Source organism: Panthera pardus, unplaced genomic scaffold (assembly GCF_024362965.1).
Source record: "Panthera pardus isolate Hobbes unplaced genomic scaffold, ASM2436296v1 HiC_scaffold_23, whole genome shotgun sequence".
In the NCBI taxonomy this organism is placed as follows: Eukaryota; Metazoa; Chordata; class Mammalia; order Carnivora; family Felidae; genus Panthera; species Panthera pardus.
The window spans coordinates 3,094,185-3,112,628 of NW_026526799.1; the positions used below are offsets into that span (position 1 = coordinate 3,094,185).

General features: G+C 44.8%; 1 protein-coding gene across 3 annotated transcripts in view; it reads right to left on the reverse strand.

Moving 5' to 3' along the window:
- The window catches only part of ADAMTSL3 (ADAMTS like 3), a 350,523-nt gene that overhangs the window by 90,210 nt on the left and 241,869 nt on the right, over positions 1-18,444 (reverse strand). For all 3 annotated transcript variants that reach the window (XM_053888620.1, XM_053888619.1, XM_053888621.1), the window contains one exon: positions 8,004-8,133. In XM_053888620.1, the coding sequence (XP_053744595.1) occupies positions 8,004-8,133 (130 nt within the window). The remainder of the gene's footprint in view (positions 1-8,003; positions 8,134-18,444) is intronic.

Genomic DNA, 18,444 nt, shown 5'->3' on the forward strand with positions numbered 1-18,444 from the left:
ATTTAAAAAATAAATAAATTAAAAGATATTCAATAAAAAAAGAAAAAAAGAAACATTAACTAGCTTGAGAGCAAAAATCAAATTCAGAAGGTCTCCCTATGAAACAGCCCATCTAGATCACTCTAGAGTGAAGCCTACCACTCAGCAAATTCTGTCCATATACACAGGGCTTCCAATCTGCCTTTTTAAATACATCATACTTAAATGAATAGTCAAGGAACATAAAATATTTAATTAAAACATCTAAGAAAAAAGAAACCAAAACAGGCATACAGGAGAAAACAGACAGAATGCAAGGTACAGAAGAAAACAAAATATAAAATAAAAACTTCATAATTCATATTCTCAAGAAACAAAAGATACTGTATTCACGAAATGAAAACAGGATGTTGTTCTAAAAGGTACTAGGAACCTAAAGAGAACCAAAAAGACTTGTGTAAATCAAAAATAACTAAATAAAAGTGTAACCAATCAATTGAGAAATAGAAGTAAAGATAACTCTCAAAAAGTAGGAATAGAAGAAATGCAAAGTTGGGTCAGTTCGGAAAGTCCAACATTATCAATGGGAGGTTCATTTAAAAAGCAGAAGAAAAGAATAACTCGAGAAAATTTCCCAAAATGGAAAGAAGTATTAGGACTTTAAAGCCCCTCCCAATTTCCCAGCACAAAAGATAACAATGAGCTACGCCAAAGCATATGACGTTGTTCCACTGTCTTCCAGAGGTAATAAAACAGGTCTGCGCGGATGATGAGGGATCTACGTGGCAAAGCAGTTCTCAAAGCAGCACTGGATGTTAGAACTCAGTGAATGGAGCAATTCTTCAAGAAATTGTTTGGAGGACGCCTGGGTGGCTCAGTCAGCTAAGTGTCCGACTCTGGATTTCAGCTCAGGTCATGATCTCAGAGTCCTGGCATCCAGCCTCGAGTCAGGCTCAGTATTGGGCATGGAGAATGCTTGATCTTCTCTCTCTCCCTCTCTCTCTACCCCTCCCCTAATTGCTCACACACATGTGCTCTCTTGCTCTCTCTGTGTCTCAAAAAAAATTTTTTTTGAGAGAAAATGATATGCAACTTTGAAATCTACACCCAGGCAAAAGATTAAAGTGTAATAGAACATTTCCAGATATTCAAGAGCAAAAATTTAATCCCTAGCTTCCTTGGGAAGCTCCTGGATTTATGTGCTCCAACAAAAAATAGTGAACAGCCTAAGAAAGAGGAAAGCGTGGAACATGAAGGGTGGAAAACAAAGAATCCAATGTAAAAGAGATGCAAGTAACCTTCAATATGAGAGTGAAAGGACACAAAAGCTATTTAGGAAGGAGCAACCAGTCCAATTTGGAGCAGGAAGAGGAAGTGCTCTGAGAGGGATATCCCCAAGAAAATGATGTAACAGAATACATGATGTATTTGAATGCACTGCAAAGATAGTTAAACCCTGGTAGATATTTTGAGAATAAATTAATGATAGGATCATAGGAACTAAGAAAACAAACAAAAAAAAATGAAGGCAATTATAAACTCCAGAGAAAACAAAAATGAAAATGCACCCATAGTAAAGTATTAAATGTTTCATTCTCCCTTTTTTAAGAACAGCTTCATTGACATATACTTTATATAACTTAAAATTTACCTTTTTATAATGTCGCAAAGTTCCTTTTAAGAAACAGATCCTGCCTAGTCCTGGGCCCTTTTAGATACTAAAAGCCTCACTATGGTGGAACATCTGACCATGATCCAACAGATAAGCATATGACTTGAGCTGCTTATAATGAAGTGGACATACTGTGAGTCTGAGCCCCATGTGGGGCTCTGCACTGACAGTATGGAGTCTGCTTGGGATTCTCTCTCCCTCTCTCTCTCTGCCTCTCTGCTGCTCACGCTCTATATCTCAAAATAAATAAAAAAGAATTAATTCTAGGTTATCTCATTGGTTCTTCTTTAATGTTTATTTACTTTTGAGAGGGAGAGAGTGAACACAAGTAGGGGAGGGGCAGAGAGAAAGGGAGACATGGAATCTGAAGCAGGCTCCAGGCTCTGAGCTGTCAACACAGAGCCCAATGTGGGGCTGGAACTTACATACTGAGAGATCATGACCCTCGCCAAGGTTGGCCGCTTAACCAACTAAGCCAGCCAGGCATGCCTCTAATTGGTTCTTTTTAAGACTCACCTATTCTTACCACATTTCTGCCTATGTCTATCTTGTAATTTCCAGTTCTTCACATGGATGTTATTTACCAATTTATATCACCAAAGATCTTAGTAATATTTAAAGTCTTTTTTGGATTGTTCTGGTATTTTGATTTCTTCTGGAGTGAATTCACCTTTCAGCTGCTGATGCCAGTGACTACCTTCATTAGCATTAGATTTCTTCATGTGCTTTGGAATTTCATTTTGCAGGCTCAACGTGGAGGAAGGTTTCTCTTTCCTCATCTCCCTTTATCCTTTTCTCTGACCCTTAACCCTTCTCTGTCTACAGTTTTGCTTGTCTCCATCTAGCCCTCCAGGATCTCCAGTCTGGAACCAAGTCTTGCATGGACAACATGGCACAAAAGCACTGCAAGGGCACTGGGGGTCCAACCACTGAGCTAACATGTAATCTGGGCTTGTATCATTGTGTCTGTCCTCTGTCTCCCCAAGCACACAGCCTTCACACAATGGCTTCAGGCTGTGCTCGGCAGCACCTTTTTTCCTGCAAAGAAGCAGTGGAGGTGGCTCCTTCTTCATCAATCAAAAGGAAGGTATTCAGTCCCTCCTCTCCATAGGCACTGAATTCTCACGTACCCCAACGGCTTTGCGGCCTCAAGCCCTCAAGAACCACGGGTCTGTTTCCACTCATCACTTCACACTTCCGTCCCTTTCCTGGCCCAGATAGTTCTTTTCATGACTTTCCCCTGGGTATATTGTTTTAATTTCCCTGTTCTTATACAGCATTGATCATCAATCTGTATTTGGAACAGAATGTAAAATTAAAACACCATCTCCGTTGGAAACCTATTAATTAGAATGTGAGTTTAGATATAAATTTCCAGTAGCTTTCGAGGTGAGGGCAATCACCAACAGTAGATATATACATCACATTTTGATGATAATTGAGCCACACCGGTAAGTAACTAAAAGGACATTGTCTCACTATAATTCGGCTTAGATGTATAACTTATTTGGAGTGACTTCGGATATTCATCTTTCAAGAAAGTATGGACCTAGAAGAATCCACCAGAGGCACAAGGGACTGGAAATGAAACCTCTGTTATTCAAGAAATGGGTAGCGGTTTCTTCTTAACAGACAATGGGCTAAATACAGAATTTTTTTCAAGCTCAAGAACTGGGTAACAAGTAGGTGGAGGAACACATCCCTCTTGCCTCTTGCTTTCTGATCTCCCTCCCTAGCAGTGCTGACTGCTGTCAGAGAAGAAAGCCTTCCTCAGATGAGTGGGACCATTATGTAACCTTGCCTGTTTCTGCAAGCTGCTGGCTCGCTCCTGGAAAAAGCAAACTCCATAAATAGCAGACACTCAGCAGTTATAGCATAGACCAGGGGGAGTAACCCCATAAGAGCAAATAAACATACAACACCCCACCTTGGAGAGTCTAGGCTAATACATCAAATGCATTTGCCTTTGGGTAAATAAAGATCCACTGACTGTCCAACACAATCTCAGTGGTAAGTTCCACCCTGGGGTGATATTTTACTGCTATTGCCCTTGGAGTCAGTAAATATTTGTGTGGAAAATATTACGCAACACCCTGTTCCTGTTATTCCTACACCACTGGTTTCTAGAACCTAAAACATTTTTGTAAACTTACCTTTACTTTGGCACCGACCCTTTGTCTCTGCTGGGCTTTTTCCAACATAACTCTCAACGCTCGAAAAGTTTATTAAATTTGCAATTTTGAAGCGAGGAAGAGTGTTTCCCTTCACATAAAAACAGACTCTTAATTTTGCAAAGAGGCCAAGACATATCGCGTGCTCTATTATTCCTAGCTTGGAAGCTCTGTGGGCAAGAAGTGGCCGGAGAAGATAACGTGCAATCATTGTTGCTGAGGCACAGCAAAGAGGGGACAGAGGCTCTGCTGCACACAGGGCACACCAGCGTGCGTCCCTCAGCAGCCTTAAGAAACAAGGTCCGGACTTGTTCCTAAATCCTGCTCTGGCTCGGCGAGCAAAGAAAGAGCAGTACCGCAGACTGAGCTCAACCCTGCCGTGACCTCCTGGGCAGGTCAGGGGAAGGCTGTTGTTCTTAGAACGGAAATGAGCCCTGAGCATTTCACTACTCATGAGTAGACCCAAGGGTCTAGGCATAGTTCTGAAGATGTGAGTGAGAAATGCAACCTGAAAGCGCCCTCTACAGTGAAAGGCTGGCACTGAAAGGACCTTGGGGGTCACAATGTGCAGCATCTTCCATCATTACTCAGATGGAGAAGCTCAGCCCGGAGGGCTAGGCACCTTCTGAAACTGCCGGAGGGGGTCGAGCGGGGGTGCCGCCCCTGACCCACCCCCCGTCCTCTCTCCACTCCTAAGAGCTCCCCTCTAACAAGGGTCTCAGATGAGGGTCCCACCTCTCATTCTATTCTGGACTTCATTACACCAGTGAGAAGCGATCACTTCCCCGGGGAGAGAATAAACTTGTTTCATGGTAGAAAAGGGCTCCAGACAGCTGGCCCGGCATGTGCAAAGGTCTGAAGGCATGAACAAACATGAGCGTGGGTCATGGTGAAAATTCACCATGGCTGCTGAGGAAGTTCCTCTGCGTGTGTGTGCATGTGCACACGTGTGTGTGCACACGCCCGCAATGAGGGTGGTAGTGACGGGAGACAGGGTTCAAACCTAAAACCAGGGTCACAAAGGACTTTATAGGCTGTTGCGGATTGAATTGCTCCCCCCTAAAAGTTGTCGAAGCTTTGAGTCCTACTACCTGTAAATGTGACCTTATTTGGAAAGAGGGTCTTTGCCAATGATCAACTTAGATGATGTCATTAGAATGGGCCCCGATCCAATATGAGGGCTGTCCCAATAAAAAGGGGACATTTGGACAAAGAGACAAACAGGAGGAAGACAACACGGAAACACAGGGAGAACAGCATCTGTGAGCCAAGGAACGCCGGCAGCTACCAAGAGCCAGGAGAGAGACCTGGACCAGGTTCTCCCTCCCAGCCTCAGCAGGAGTCGACCCTGCCAGCACTTGATCTCAGACTCCCCAGCCTCCAGGACTGAGACAATACGTTCCTGCTGATTAAGCCCCCTAGTCTGAGGTAGTCCCAGGAGACTCCTCCGTAGGCCAAAGTAAAGAGTGTGGATTTTTAATCCCCAGGTGAGAAAAGGTGCTGAAGGGTTTCACCCGGGGGCTTGACACGGTCACCACGACTTAGAAAGATCTTTCAAGGTCATCCACGGGCCCGTGGACCAGAGCAGGAAACACGAGAGGCAGGAGTTTATGCAGAAACTGCTGAAACAGATCACGCAAAACACAGCTGAATGAGGGCAGGGGCAGTGAGGAACGGACAGGACAAGTTTACGAGATGTCAGGAGATAAAGCAGCATGAATCATGTCCGTGTCACCAGAGGAGAAATGAAGCCAGAAAAGGCCACTTAACGTGAAGCCACTTTAAGAAGGACCTCAAATTTTAGGATAAATAGAATAAATAGAGGGAAATGTTTGATTTGGATTTAGTCTCTAAAAATCACACTGATACGTAAGGAATCGAGTTTTTACCTAACACTGAGCCAAATGTAGGTGGCGACTGCAGTTGGGCAGACTCATGTGTAGAATGAAGACAGAATGGATTGTTCGGTATATTCATTTTTCCCCCTAAAAAAACTTGTACGAGGACCCACTAGGGCTGTCTTCACTTTCAGAGCAAGATCGGGAACCGGGTTGTTTTTACAACCGGTTTTTACAACAGTGGCCTCAGCCCCGCCCCCGACTCCTGTGCTGTGCAAACCCCTCCTGTTTCCATTTTCTGTTTAATTGTCCACCTGTCCACTTGTCCCCATGGCCTCACCTGCCAATGACTGGGCCTAGAAAGAAAAGACACAACTGGGTGAACACTAACCTTATGTTGATGTGGAATGAGCGTTGAAAAAGACACAACCTTATGTTGATACGGAATGAGACTTGAAACCAGAAATAAAGCACACTCCAAATCTGGGGGGGGTAATATTTTCTTCTTTTTACCCTTCTCTGTTTATGGCTGTGGAGCCGTGTGCTTCGCCAAACTGCACTCACCATTTAAACCTGGTATAAATTCCAAATCACTTCGTGTATAGTCCTCTTTCCAGAAAGACGGCTGGTGCAGAGAAAGGGGAGCTCGCGCCTGATTCCAACCTCAGGGGGAAAACATGTCGGGAGAGTCAAGTACGCTTCTTCCCCTCACTGTTTCCCCTTGTCCCTTACTCCAGGTCAGACAGACAGCCGTCTGCTTCCACCTACAGAGCCTCAGGGGAGGGATGTGTCAGGGAAGGAAAACAGAAACCCTGGCTTTTCCAAGACTGTCTGAGTCACTGGTTCCAACGGCTGAGAACCCTGGACAGGTGATTTGGATGTTGAGGGTTTATACAAATAGCATAAGTGCCATAGAAGTGGATGTGCGCTCAGAACAGCACATCCCCTTGATGTGCTCGATGCTCTTGGAAAGCTCTGGACACACTTGGCGAAGTGGGCACCCTGAGCAGGAGTTACAGCAGACCTTCCCCAAACCCCTCCTGTACGTACGTCTCTTCTGCAATCTTGGATGGTTCTACAACGCGGCAAGCCCAGGGTGGGCAGGGGTGGGGGAGAGCGGGGAAGCGGATTTCCCTGTGCTGTTTCTGGGCCTAGGTCCTAACTGCTTCCCAGCGGAGCACAGCAGAGCACAGCAAGATGGCTGGAACACAAGTCAGGAAGTCCCTGGCATCTCCTCGGCCTACGACGCAAGTCAGAAACACGGTTATGGGTACGAAACACCGTGCCTGGCTCTTCGCAGGGGTGTCCTCACCGAAGATGAAGCGCACACAGGGGCAGGCCCTCCTCCTGAGAGCGTGCAGGTCGGAGACGCAGATTCAGAAGGAAAGGGCCCACCCGTAGGATGGGGAGGGCTGGATTCCTAGGGTGCACTGGCTTATTCCGTCCCTACCCCATCACCCTCAGACCATCGAGGCAGGAGTTTTTACATCACAGCCAACACATTTCATGGGATCGATATGAGAAGGGTCAAGAGAATTCCAGAATCAGACTTATTTCCTGAATAGGCATAAAATACACCTGTCCTTACGCCAGCCAGTATGGCCGGAGGAACACAATGACCTTCTTCAGTTACTTAGGGTCCTAGACGTAGCAAACTTGACTTTGGGGGCTAAAGGTGCCTCATTAGATGGGCGACACGTACCAAGAGGTGGTTCAGAGAATCTGGCAAAGAGGGAGGGGAGCTGCCTGGGAATAAGATATTACTCTTATCCCTATTTTATTGTCTAAAATATAGATATTTTGGGCAACTGATTCTTATCATGGAAGTATGACCAAGACAACAAAGGGTTGGGAGAGAAGAAGGAAAAAACTGGGGGTTGGATCCTGGAAGTTCTTGTGCGGGAAACTAATGCTGTTGAGTCAAAATCCTCTGCAGCCAGCAACACCCGGGGAGAGCGCAACCCATGAGGAAAATCTACCCTCCCTCCAAGAAACCTCCCCAGGATCTTCTACGGACTTAAGCTGGGAAGAAGATTAACTTTCAGGGTCAACCTTTCAGACCAAGGAAACCAAAAATAAGACAGCCTCACCTATTCTTTGGGGCTTACAAGATCACACCCCACAACCTACGATCTAAGGCAAGTCAGTGGGAAGGATGATACCCAACATGGGGTGAATTCTAGGTAGCGAGTAGGCGATCGCTCAGTCATTCAACAAATACAGAACGCAGGCTAGGTGACCTACCTCGGGTGCACCTACAAGCCTCTGTGCACACGTGGGGGTCTCTGCAGGAGAGGGTGTTCCCTTCGGCGCAGTGTCCCAGGAGCGCAGGGCATCACGTACCTGGGTGGGCAGGGTTCCGGGTTGCAAGCCTGGCTCATCGGAGGAGGGCGGTGGACCATGTCACACAAGGTGTCACTGACTATCTGCTGGGTCTGGGTGTGCAAGCACACGGCTATCGCTTCTCGATGGCCTGGAGGTTGGGAAGAGGAAAAAAAACGCAAGTGACTCAGAATAACTCACTGTGGGGGGGAAAACAGGGTCTTGGGACTTCTTTAGCCATTGCCTTTTGAGTATATCGCTTGGCTGTGGGCTGCATTTCAGGGTGCGCGTGCAGACTGGGCATCTTTCAAAGGCTTCCAGTCTTTAATATTCTCTCAGTCACCTTTTCAACTCAGCACCACTACCCTCTCCGCCCAAATATACTCACCTTGAAACATGAAAGGACATCCCGACTCCCCGTCTGCCTGCAGACTTACCTGTGTTCCCACTCCAAGTCCCCTCAACCAAACCACCCAAGTGTTCTCCAAACCACACACTAGTAGTTCCCGGAGAGGGATTTTCACGTCAGCCGCGAAAGAGTGACATTTTTTCTATGTCACTGCACACGTGCTAACTTTGATGTACAATCCTTACTCCAGCGTTCATCATGGTCTGAACTCCTGTTCGCTATTACTATACTTCGTGATATTGCCATTGCCGGCAGAAACAACAGCAATACCTCCCATCGGGAAAGCGCTCTGGCGTGTACGAAGTGCTTTCGCGGGCACCGTTTGGGCCCACGGGAATCTTGGGAGGTCCAAAGAATGGTATCGTTATCTCCATCTCATTAATTTAATAATAAGGAAAACTGAAGCGTAGAGAGAAATTAAGGCAGCAAAAAATGGTAGACTCAAAACTAAAAATTAGAGGGGTGCGTGGGGGGCTCCGTCAGTTAAGCATCCGACTTCGGCTCAGGCCATGATCTCACAGTTCGTGGGTTTGAGCCCCGCGTCGGGCTCTGTGCCGACCGCTCAGAGCCTGGAGCCTGCTTCGGATTCTGTGTCTCCCTCTCTCTCTGCCCCTCCCCTGCTTGCGCTCTGTCTCTCTGTCTCTCAAAAATAAATAAACATTAAAAAAAGTTAGATTTCCTATCTCCTACGTGAGTGCTCTTTCTCTGTACTCCAGGGATTCCAAAATACAATACAGTCAACCGGTCAAGGCAGAGACTGCGCAAATAGGAGCCTCCACAGGCATGTTTTTCCTTTGAGGCCAGCCAGCTCTGTCCGACCCCAAAGCCCGCGTCCCAACCACTATTCTTTGTCTGTTGACACAAAAAGAATCACTGAAAAATCAGAACTGAGAACGAAATATAAATCAAAGTTTTGATGAAAAAAAAAACAAATGAAAATTGCAACAGCAACGGACTATACTATTTGAAATATGCAAATGTATTCAGTTTCATGCAAGAATGTGTGTTCCATTATGTTTGAAGACTGTGGTTCTCCTTCCAAATGCCATGTCTCAATTCATCCGTTTTACAATATCTTACAGAATGCAGAATAGGCCAAAAGAATATATAAAATATACATGTGTGATGTGCAGTGCTTTCTGCTATGTTTTCTCCTTTCTCTAGTTGTAATCTTATGTTTCCGGCCATGGCAGGATGCAGTCTTAAACCTCCAAGGATCTCCCATGAACTACTTTTTAATAAACACTGGCTAACTTGAGATACAAAGGGGACACGGCTACAAAAATGTATTTTCCAAGGGCAGCCACAAGAGTATCTTCTATCCCGCATACTCGACCTAAAGGCTTTTCACTTCAAGAGGCGTGATAAAACCTTTACCTTCAAAAGTAAACATAAAAAAATATCAGTTTGCTTCACCTTTTACTTGGCAAAATTTGGGTGACAATCATGATGTGTTTGGAAGCTATAAAACAAAGTGTTGAAATTATGGTGTAATTTTCCTAACAAATCCTTTTGGAAGCATGAAGCAACACCCTTCAATTCACACTTGACCTTCTAGAGCGTCATGACGAGAGGGTGTTTTTGGAGCAGAAATGATATTCAAAGCCTTCGTCAAGAAATGAATTAATGATGGGGGGGGAAGGGACTCTAAAAAGGGAAGTGGAGGCAATGAATGAACAGACACATTTCCTTCTGTTGAAGGTTAGAGTGAGTTGGGCTCCTTGTTCACAAGTCTTGACTGATTCAACAGGCCAAATAACATAATTCTCTCTCTCTCTCTCTCTCTACCTCTCTCTCTCTGTCTCTCGAAGAAATACCAAGAACAATGAAGAAATCTAGCCACTCTCTCTCTATCCCTCTTTCTTTCTCTCTCTCTCTAAGAAATACCAAGAACAATGAAGAAATCTAGTCACTCTCTCTCTCTCTCTCCCTGTTTCTCTCTCTCTCTCTCGAAGAAATACCAAGAACAATGAAGAAATCTAGCCACTCTCTCTCTATCCCTCTTTCTTTCTCTCTCTAAGAAATACCAAGAACAATGAAGAAATCTAGTCTCTCTCTCTCTCTCTCTCTCTCTCCCTGTTTCTCTCTCTCTCCCCCCCCAAGAAATACCAAGAACAATGAAGAAATCTAGCCTCTCTCTCTCTCTCTCTCTCTCTCTCCCTCTTTTTCTCTCTCCCCCTCTCCCTCTTTCTAAGAAATACCAAGAACAATGAAGAAATCTAGTCATTCTCTCTCTCTCCCTCTTTCTCTCTCTCCCTGTCTCTAAGAAATACCAACAACAATGAAGAAATCTAGTCATTCTCTCTCTCTCTCTCTCTCTCTCTCTCTCCCTCCCTCCCTCCCTCTTTTTCTCTCTCTCTTCCTCTCCCTCTTTCTAATACCAAGAACAATGAAGAAATCTATTCTCTCTCTCTCTCTCTCTCTCTATCCCTCTCTCTCTCTCTCTCTAAGAAATACCAAGAACAATGAAGAAATCTATTCACTCTGTCTCTATCCCTCTCTCTCTCTCCCTCTCTCTCTCTCTCTGAGAAATACCAAGAACAATGAAGAAATCTATTCACTCTCTCTCTCTCTCTATCCCTCTCTCTCTCTCTCTCTCTCTAAGAAATACCAAGAACAATGAAGAAATCTAGTCAGAACCTTTCAATTACTATCCAGTATTTGATACATCAAGTTGTAAAATAAATATGAAAAAATGAGTAAGAAAAGTATGTTAATTTAATAACCAAGTAGCCCTGGGCCCTAGAAATAGACGTAATATGCTCTTTTGAAGCACCAATGGAACATTAACAAAAACTAGTCCTACATCAGATTATAAGGCAAACTGCAGTGAGTTCCAAAAGCTGGAAGCAGGTAACATTCTCTGACCACAACAGAGTCCAGCGATAAATGAATAGGAGCCAACTGACCGCTCAAATCCAACCACTAGAATTTTCCAAAAGTCAGTCCCTATATAACTGCTAGGTCAGAAAGACAGAATGGATTACACATAATCTTTGACCAGAAAAAAGAGAGGAGAGAGGCTTCAAGCAACCTGAGACCAGATGAACAACTCTTTTTTGTTTTTGAATGTATGTTTGTTTGCATTTATTTACTTAGAGGGGGCGGGGAGAGAGAGAGAAGGGGAGGAAGAATGCCAAGCAGGCTCCGTGCAGTCAACACAGAGCCCAATGTGGGGCTCAATCCCATGAACCATGAGATCATGACCTGAGCTGAAATCAAGAGTCGGACATTTAACCAACTGAAACACCCAGGTGCCCCCGGATGAACCACCCGATAATAATTTCAATATTGTCATGAAATGGATGACTTTTTCCCCCCAAGAAAACCTAAATTGAGGAATTTACTTAAAAATTAAAATCTTGAATATGACAATAAGCAGGGGGTGTAGGGGGGGTACTGGAAATGATGTTAAAGATCCAGCCATGATGCCTCTCCCCTCAATCCCGCCCCCGGGAGGGAAAAATAAGAATGAGATTCAGATACTTGCAGGAACCAGTGTTTTCAAACTTCTTAGATGGATGATATCCATGACATAAATTACTGAAGATGGTTGAAAGGTACAAAAGACTCCAACTCACATTACAAAAGGACTATAACCCTGATGTCGGGATCTATAAAAGAAAATAAATGAACACACCTCCTTCATGTGGTGTTGCCTTGTGAGGCAACGAGGAGTGTGTGTTGTATTCCACACACAAGCCCAGGGCCATATTGAAAAGAAGAGTTAATACATGTTTTTTTGCTCTCTCAGCTGACTGGCCACCGTGGACGAGTGGATGCCACTCTAAAGTCCCAGGGAACGAGAAGGAGAGGAAGCAGAGTATGTTCTGGGCTGGGAGAACTGTGGAGAACAGTATCATTCGTGGTGTTAAAATGCGAGTTTGACGCACTGCAAATAGGCGGGTTCTTTTTAGCAACGACTCGAGGAGACCGCCGGTAAAGATTAAGGACTGTTGAAACCATGTGGCCGCAGGAAGGGGATCACTGGATGTCACCGGAGCCTGAGAGGAAGTGACCGAATATGTCAAGGAGAAAGTACGGCTAGGGGCCTGTCATGACTTGAAGGGACGTGCAGAGAACGAAATAGGGACCGCTAACATTTTGTGGCGGGAACACAAGTCCACAGGGAGCACTCCAGCGTGAGCCCATGGTGGGCCAATTCAGCTTTCAGTCCCACATTCCCTTGCATGGGAACGCATGCTTGGACTCCCCCATGCTATGTGGACAATACTTCCGTGCATCAATAGCTTTTCTATGTATTTCATCTACAGTTTGCATATATCTATGAGAAACCCTAAATCAAATACTAGCACCCTGTAGTCGGCAGGACAACGGAAGAACATTACACTGTGACCTCAACCATCTATCCCTTCACTCACCAAATCATACACACACACACACACACACACACACACACACACACACACACACACACACAACACGAAACAACCAGGAACTTCCTGCCCTCGGGCATACAGACCCACCATCTCACAAGCATCCTGGCCTTTTCCTTGTCTATTTCAATTAGGAGTTTGCTGGATTTCACTCCCTTCCACCTTCCCAGGAAATTTGATCACCTCTCCCTTCGCTTTTATCCGAGAGCTTTGTTGCTGCCTTGGGAACGTACCCAAGCCACTCAGTCATGAAGAAATAACACGCACCCAGCTCTCCGTCAATCCATGACGCCTTCTAGCCTTTTCCCTCTCTCTGCATTCTTTATCATAAATTTTGCCACAAAAAAAATCTATTCACCTCCATTTTGTCACCTGCCACCCTTTCCTCCATTCTTGCAAATCCAACTTCTGTGTCCAACACTCCACTGAATTGACTCCGAGTCACCAATGGCCACCCGTTCTCTCCCTGGAGATTGAGCCACTACCCTGGCTTCGATCCTCTCCGCACACGGATGACTCACCAACGTATACTTCCAGTCTGGATCTTTGTTCTTTGCTTCAGATTCACACACTCACAAAGCCTACTTAGCATCTCCGTTCGCAAGTCCACAGGCACGTTAAGTCGTTGCGTCCACAAACGGAACTCATGATGTCCTCGTGCCCAGCTGGACCTCCACCGAGCACGCGTCATCTCGGAAGAGAGCCCCGGGACTCAGCTTTGACACCTCCCCTGTACTCACGCCTCCACCGACAGACTTTCACCTTCTACATATTTCTCAGAGTTATCCACTGCCCTTCACCTCTGCTGTCATTACTGCTCAAGAACAAGCCCTTGCCTGGACGGGGCAACAGCTTTGTAGACGGCCTCCCTCACATCTGCTCTTATCCCTCCCAAACCTGTTTCTTTAGGATACAGCTCGACTCACCTTTCTGAGATACAGAAAAATTGGATCATGCATCTCCCACTTTAATTCTTTGAATGGTCTCCCGCTGATCTTGGGATAAAGAGCCAAATCAGCTTTGCCCATAAGGCATTCATTGTCTGGCCCCTGCCTTTGTCTCTAGCGTCACCTCGCTGTCTTTCTCACTACTCCCGCCGCACCTGCCTTCTTCACTCTGGGGATGGACCATGAACCCTCCTGCCACCCAGGGACTTTGTAACTGCCTTTTTTTTTTTCTGCTGGGAACTCTTTCCGGGCCACCCCCTCCAACGCCTCTTTTGCTTCAGCAATTCCCCATCTTTCATATTTAAGTTCAAGTGTAATTTTAGGGAGGGTTTCCCTTACTTCCCTAATTAGGTCACGTTCCTCCTATTATATGTTTTCCTAGCACCATGCATTTATTTTGCTCTAACCAGCTGTGATTTACACATGTGGGTGATTATGTGATCAGTGCATTTTCCCCACTAGACTTGAGTTCCAAAAGCAGGAACTACTTAGAGTCACTGCCACCCAGCCCGGTGCCTACCACAAAGAAACGTGCAATAGATATCTGTAGAAATTTTTTTTTTAATTTTTTTTACATTCATTTATTTTTGAGAGACAGAGCACAAGTGGGGAGGGGCAGAGAGAGAAGGAGACAGAATCCGAAGCAGGCTCCGGGCTCCGAGCTGTCAGCACAGAGCCCGACGCGGGGCTCGAACCCACAAACCGTGAGATCGTGACCTGAGCCGAAGCTGGACGCTCAACCGACTGAGCCACCCGGGCGCCGCAAGAATGTTTTTAAATGAAACAACGGGGAGGTGCCTGCTAGCTGTCAGGACAAAGGCGAGGTGGCCGGGCTGGTGCTGCCCACATTATTTATTATTGTTCTTGAAATTCTAGACAATGAAATAAGATTAAAAAAGCTCAAATAAGATAAATAACTATTTGAAAGGGAAAAATAAAATCATCATGAATTAGAGATGGTTATTTTACTTAAGAGAATTGGTAAGAATGAACTTAAAACCAGTAGATGCATTAAGGAGCTCAGCAATTTGGCGCACCTGGGGCGCTCAGCTGGTTAAGCATCTGACTCTTGATTTCGGCTCAGGTCACCATCTCCCAGCCTGTGAGTTTGAGCCCCACGTCAGGCTCTGTGCTGACAGTGTGGAGCCTGCTTGGGATTCTCTCTCTCTGCCCCTCCCCTGCTTGTGTTCTCTGTTTCAAAATAAATAAACTTTAAAAAAAAAAAGAAATAAAAGGGGGTTCAGCAATTTAATCAGATTTTTTAAAGAGAAAAAATGGCGGCATTATAAAAAGAACACCCTGCTGTTATTATATTATAAATTAATCATCCCACTAACACTTATTCTATACCGTGTGCCAGGCACTGTGATTAAGAAGTTCTCCAACATCATCCTGTTACATGAGGACACTTAACCCCCTCATTAATCCTCATGAAGGAGGTATGGCTCTTCTCATTTTACAAAAATGAGCCTCTACAAACTTCTATAACAGCCCAAAGAGAGTGGCAGGGCTAGGGTTCAAAGTGGGGTCAGGCTTCAAAGTCAATGAATCTGCTACTAGCCTGTGCTGTTAGAAAATACAAAGGTAAGGGCACCTGGGTGGCTCAGTGGGTTAAGCATCCGACTTCGGCTCAGGTCATGATCCCATGGTTCGTGGGTTCGAACCCCGCATTGGGCTCTGTGCTGATAGCCCGGAGCCTGCTTCGGATTCTGTGTCTCCCTCTTTCTCTGCCCCTCCCCTGCTCACACTCTGTCTCTGTATCTGTCTCTGTCTCTCTCCCTCAAAAATAAACATTAAACAATTGTTTTAAAAATACAAAAGTAAAAATGAAAGGGTCTAAATGCAACAAATAACATAAAATACAAAGAAAAATTCTGGTGAGGAATGTTGATGATGTACGAAATTACAAAACCTTACCGGGGGTGTTACAAAGGCAGGCACATCGTATATACTCATGCACGTGCACACATACTGTGCTGCACGCATACGTATATACGCTGTGGAAGCTGGAAATCCAATGTCTGAATTCTTCATGTTTCCAGGAACTAAAAAAGAATTCTCTGTTGCCACTCCAAAATGAAAGCCGACTTAGGAAAGATTCCTAAGTACCAGCAATTACAACAAACAGATGTATTTTTATTTCTCGTATGATATGAAGATTAGTTGGAAAGTACAAGTACACAGAGGATCAGGATACGATCTTTGCAGGAATCTGTCATTGGCATCTATTATTTTTCTACCAGAAATAGGAAGCTGGAGAAACGGCTGTGTGCCTGTGGAAATGCTATCTTCCTGTGGTCTTTAGTTATGGCAGACCCACTCTCCTCGCGTGCAGGGGGAGGGTTAAAACCGACATTCTTAATCACACAGAAGTGGACTTGTAGACGCTGAGCCTCCAAAACCACATTAAAATGGATCACCGAGAGGCAAGTGTCACTGTATGTAGCTAGTACGGTCAAGACGATAAAGGCAAGATAACCAAAAGCTGTGCACCATCAAGTCAAGGAAGGACTGTGTGCTACTCATTTTACATCCCGATTTTGAGCCCAGAACCCAGAGCCATGAAGTCTAGCACAGAGCAGGCATGAGCTTCCCTGTCTTTATTGAGGATCCTGGTTTCAAGTATTACCCTTTACGTTTCACAGAATTTACTTATTTAAAAGCAAAATTTAAGCTTAAACCCCAAAAGTTAAAAATATTACTTTTTGCCAAGTTAAAAGGCTGATTATATGCACCCATTATATGGCCAGCTCTCTCTAAAAGAGGAGAACTGTTTTCTGTTTGGGACTGCATGATGGCCTCTGAGCCTCGGTTTCCCTAACTGTAAAATTTGGGTTAGTGGGTATCCAAGGTTCACTTAAATGGTATTATTCTAGGATTACACAATACAATGCACTCTCACAAGGCAAAATTGCTGTTTAACTGAGTATTGAAAGATTTCCAAGTTGATCTCTGTTAAAACTTGTAAAATGTGTTCCAAGTTCACCAGAGGATGCCAGACAATAAACGGGCACTCCACATCAACTATCTGCACAGTGAGCTGCACTTCTGACATGTTCAAGGTGCTCTGTCTTCTCACAGTCAGCCCAAAGGTCCACAGGGCCAATAAGGATAAACTCAATTAGCCAGGTTTCACAAAACTTGTATTTTTTTAAGTTTATTTATTTATTTTGAGAGAGGGAGAGCATGCATGCATGCATATGAACAGGGGAGGAGCAGAGAAAGAAGTGGGGGGCGAGAAAATCCCAAGTGGGCTCCACACTTGGCATAGAGACTGACATGGGGCTCGATCCCACGACCGTGAGATCACAACCTGAGCCAGAACCAAGAGTAGGATGCCCAACTGACTGAGCCACCCAGGCGTCCCAAATTTGTATGTTTTAAGTGGATTCAAAGGTCATTCTACTACTCCAAGGTACATACCCAAGAAACATGAAAAAATATGTCCATATAAAAACATGTACCTGAATGACCATAGTAGGATTATTCATAACACCCAAGACATGCAAAGAATCCAAATTTCTAACTGATGAATGGATAAGCAAAATGTGGTTTATCCCTACAATGGAAGAGTATTAGTCATAAAAAGGAATGAAGTTCTGATTCATGCTACAATATGGATGGACCTCAACTGGAAACATTATACTAAGTAAAAGTCATGAAGGACCCCATATTATGTGATTCATCTTATACGAAATGTCCAGAATAGACAGAAAGTAGATCAATGGTTTCCAGAGGCTGCCACTGGCAGGGAAAATGGGGGTTTGAGGAAAAATGGGGAGTGACCTGCTTAAGGGTACAGGGTTCTGTGGGGGTAAAGTGCTGTGACGCTGATTATGAGGATGTTTGCACAACCTTGTGAATATACTAAAACCCACCAAATTGAATAAAGACTTCAAATGCACAAATTGTATGGGATGTGAATTACATCTCAATAAAACTATTAGCAAATAAAAAAAGAAAGTCATTCCCATAGGCTCAGCCATCCTGGAGGTGCCTCCTAGAGCTACCTCAGTAGACAGCACAATAGCAGGTTCTAACATCTTGGTACCAAGCTTCAAAGATGAGGTCTAGTGCCGCCTGGATGGCTCAGTCAATTAAGCGTTTGACTCTTGATTTCGGCTCAGGTCATGATCTCACGGCTCATGAGATTGAGCCTTGCGTCGGGCTCTGTGCTGATAACATGGAGCCTGCTTGAGATTCTCTCTCTCTCCGTCTCTCCCTTCCCCGCCCCCCTCAAAATCAATCAATCAATCTATCTATCTATCAAAGATGAGGTCCAACAGACTCCGCCAACTGAATCAGAATTCGCCTGGTCATCTTTCCTTGGGCAACTCCAACTGCTCTGTTAGTTCCGAGGACCCAACATGCCATGCTTCCCCAAATCGAGGGGCCTTCCCAGTTAGGGAAAAAAAACTAAACTCAAGGATAGCAGAGTACTAGATGAAATAGTAATTCTACCAAAGGCAACGTTCAAGAGTTTTGAGATTAAGAGATTTGAGGCTGTGCAAGCAACAGCAGGATTTGTTTCTGCTCTCATAATAAAAGACACAGCTCCAGGCCCCTGGTGATACTGCAGGAACGTGCTGGTTCAGAAGTGGTAGAGATAGCTGATACTTTCCAGGAATGTCATAGGAAGTTCCAGCCATCTATAACGGCAGTTGAATGGGGGACCATTTTTGCATCTCGGCAACTACCTCTGGAGGGGT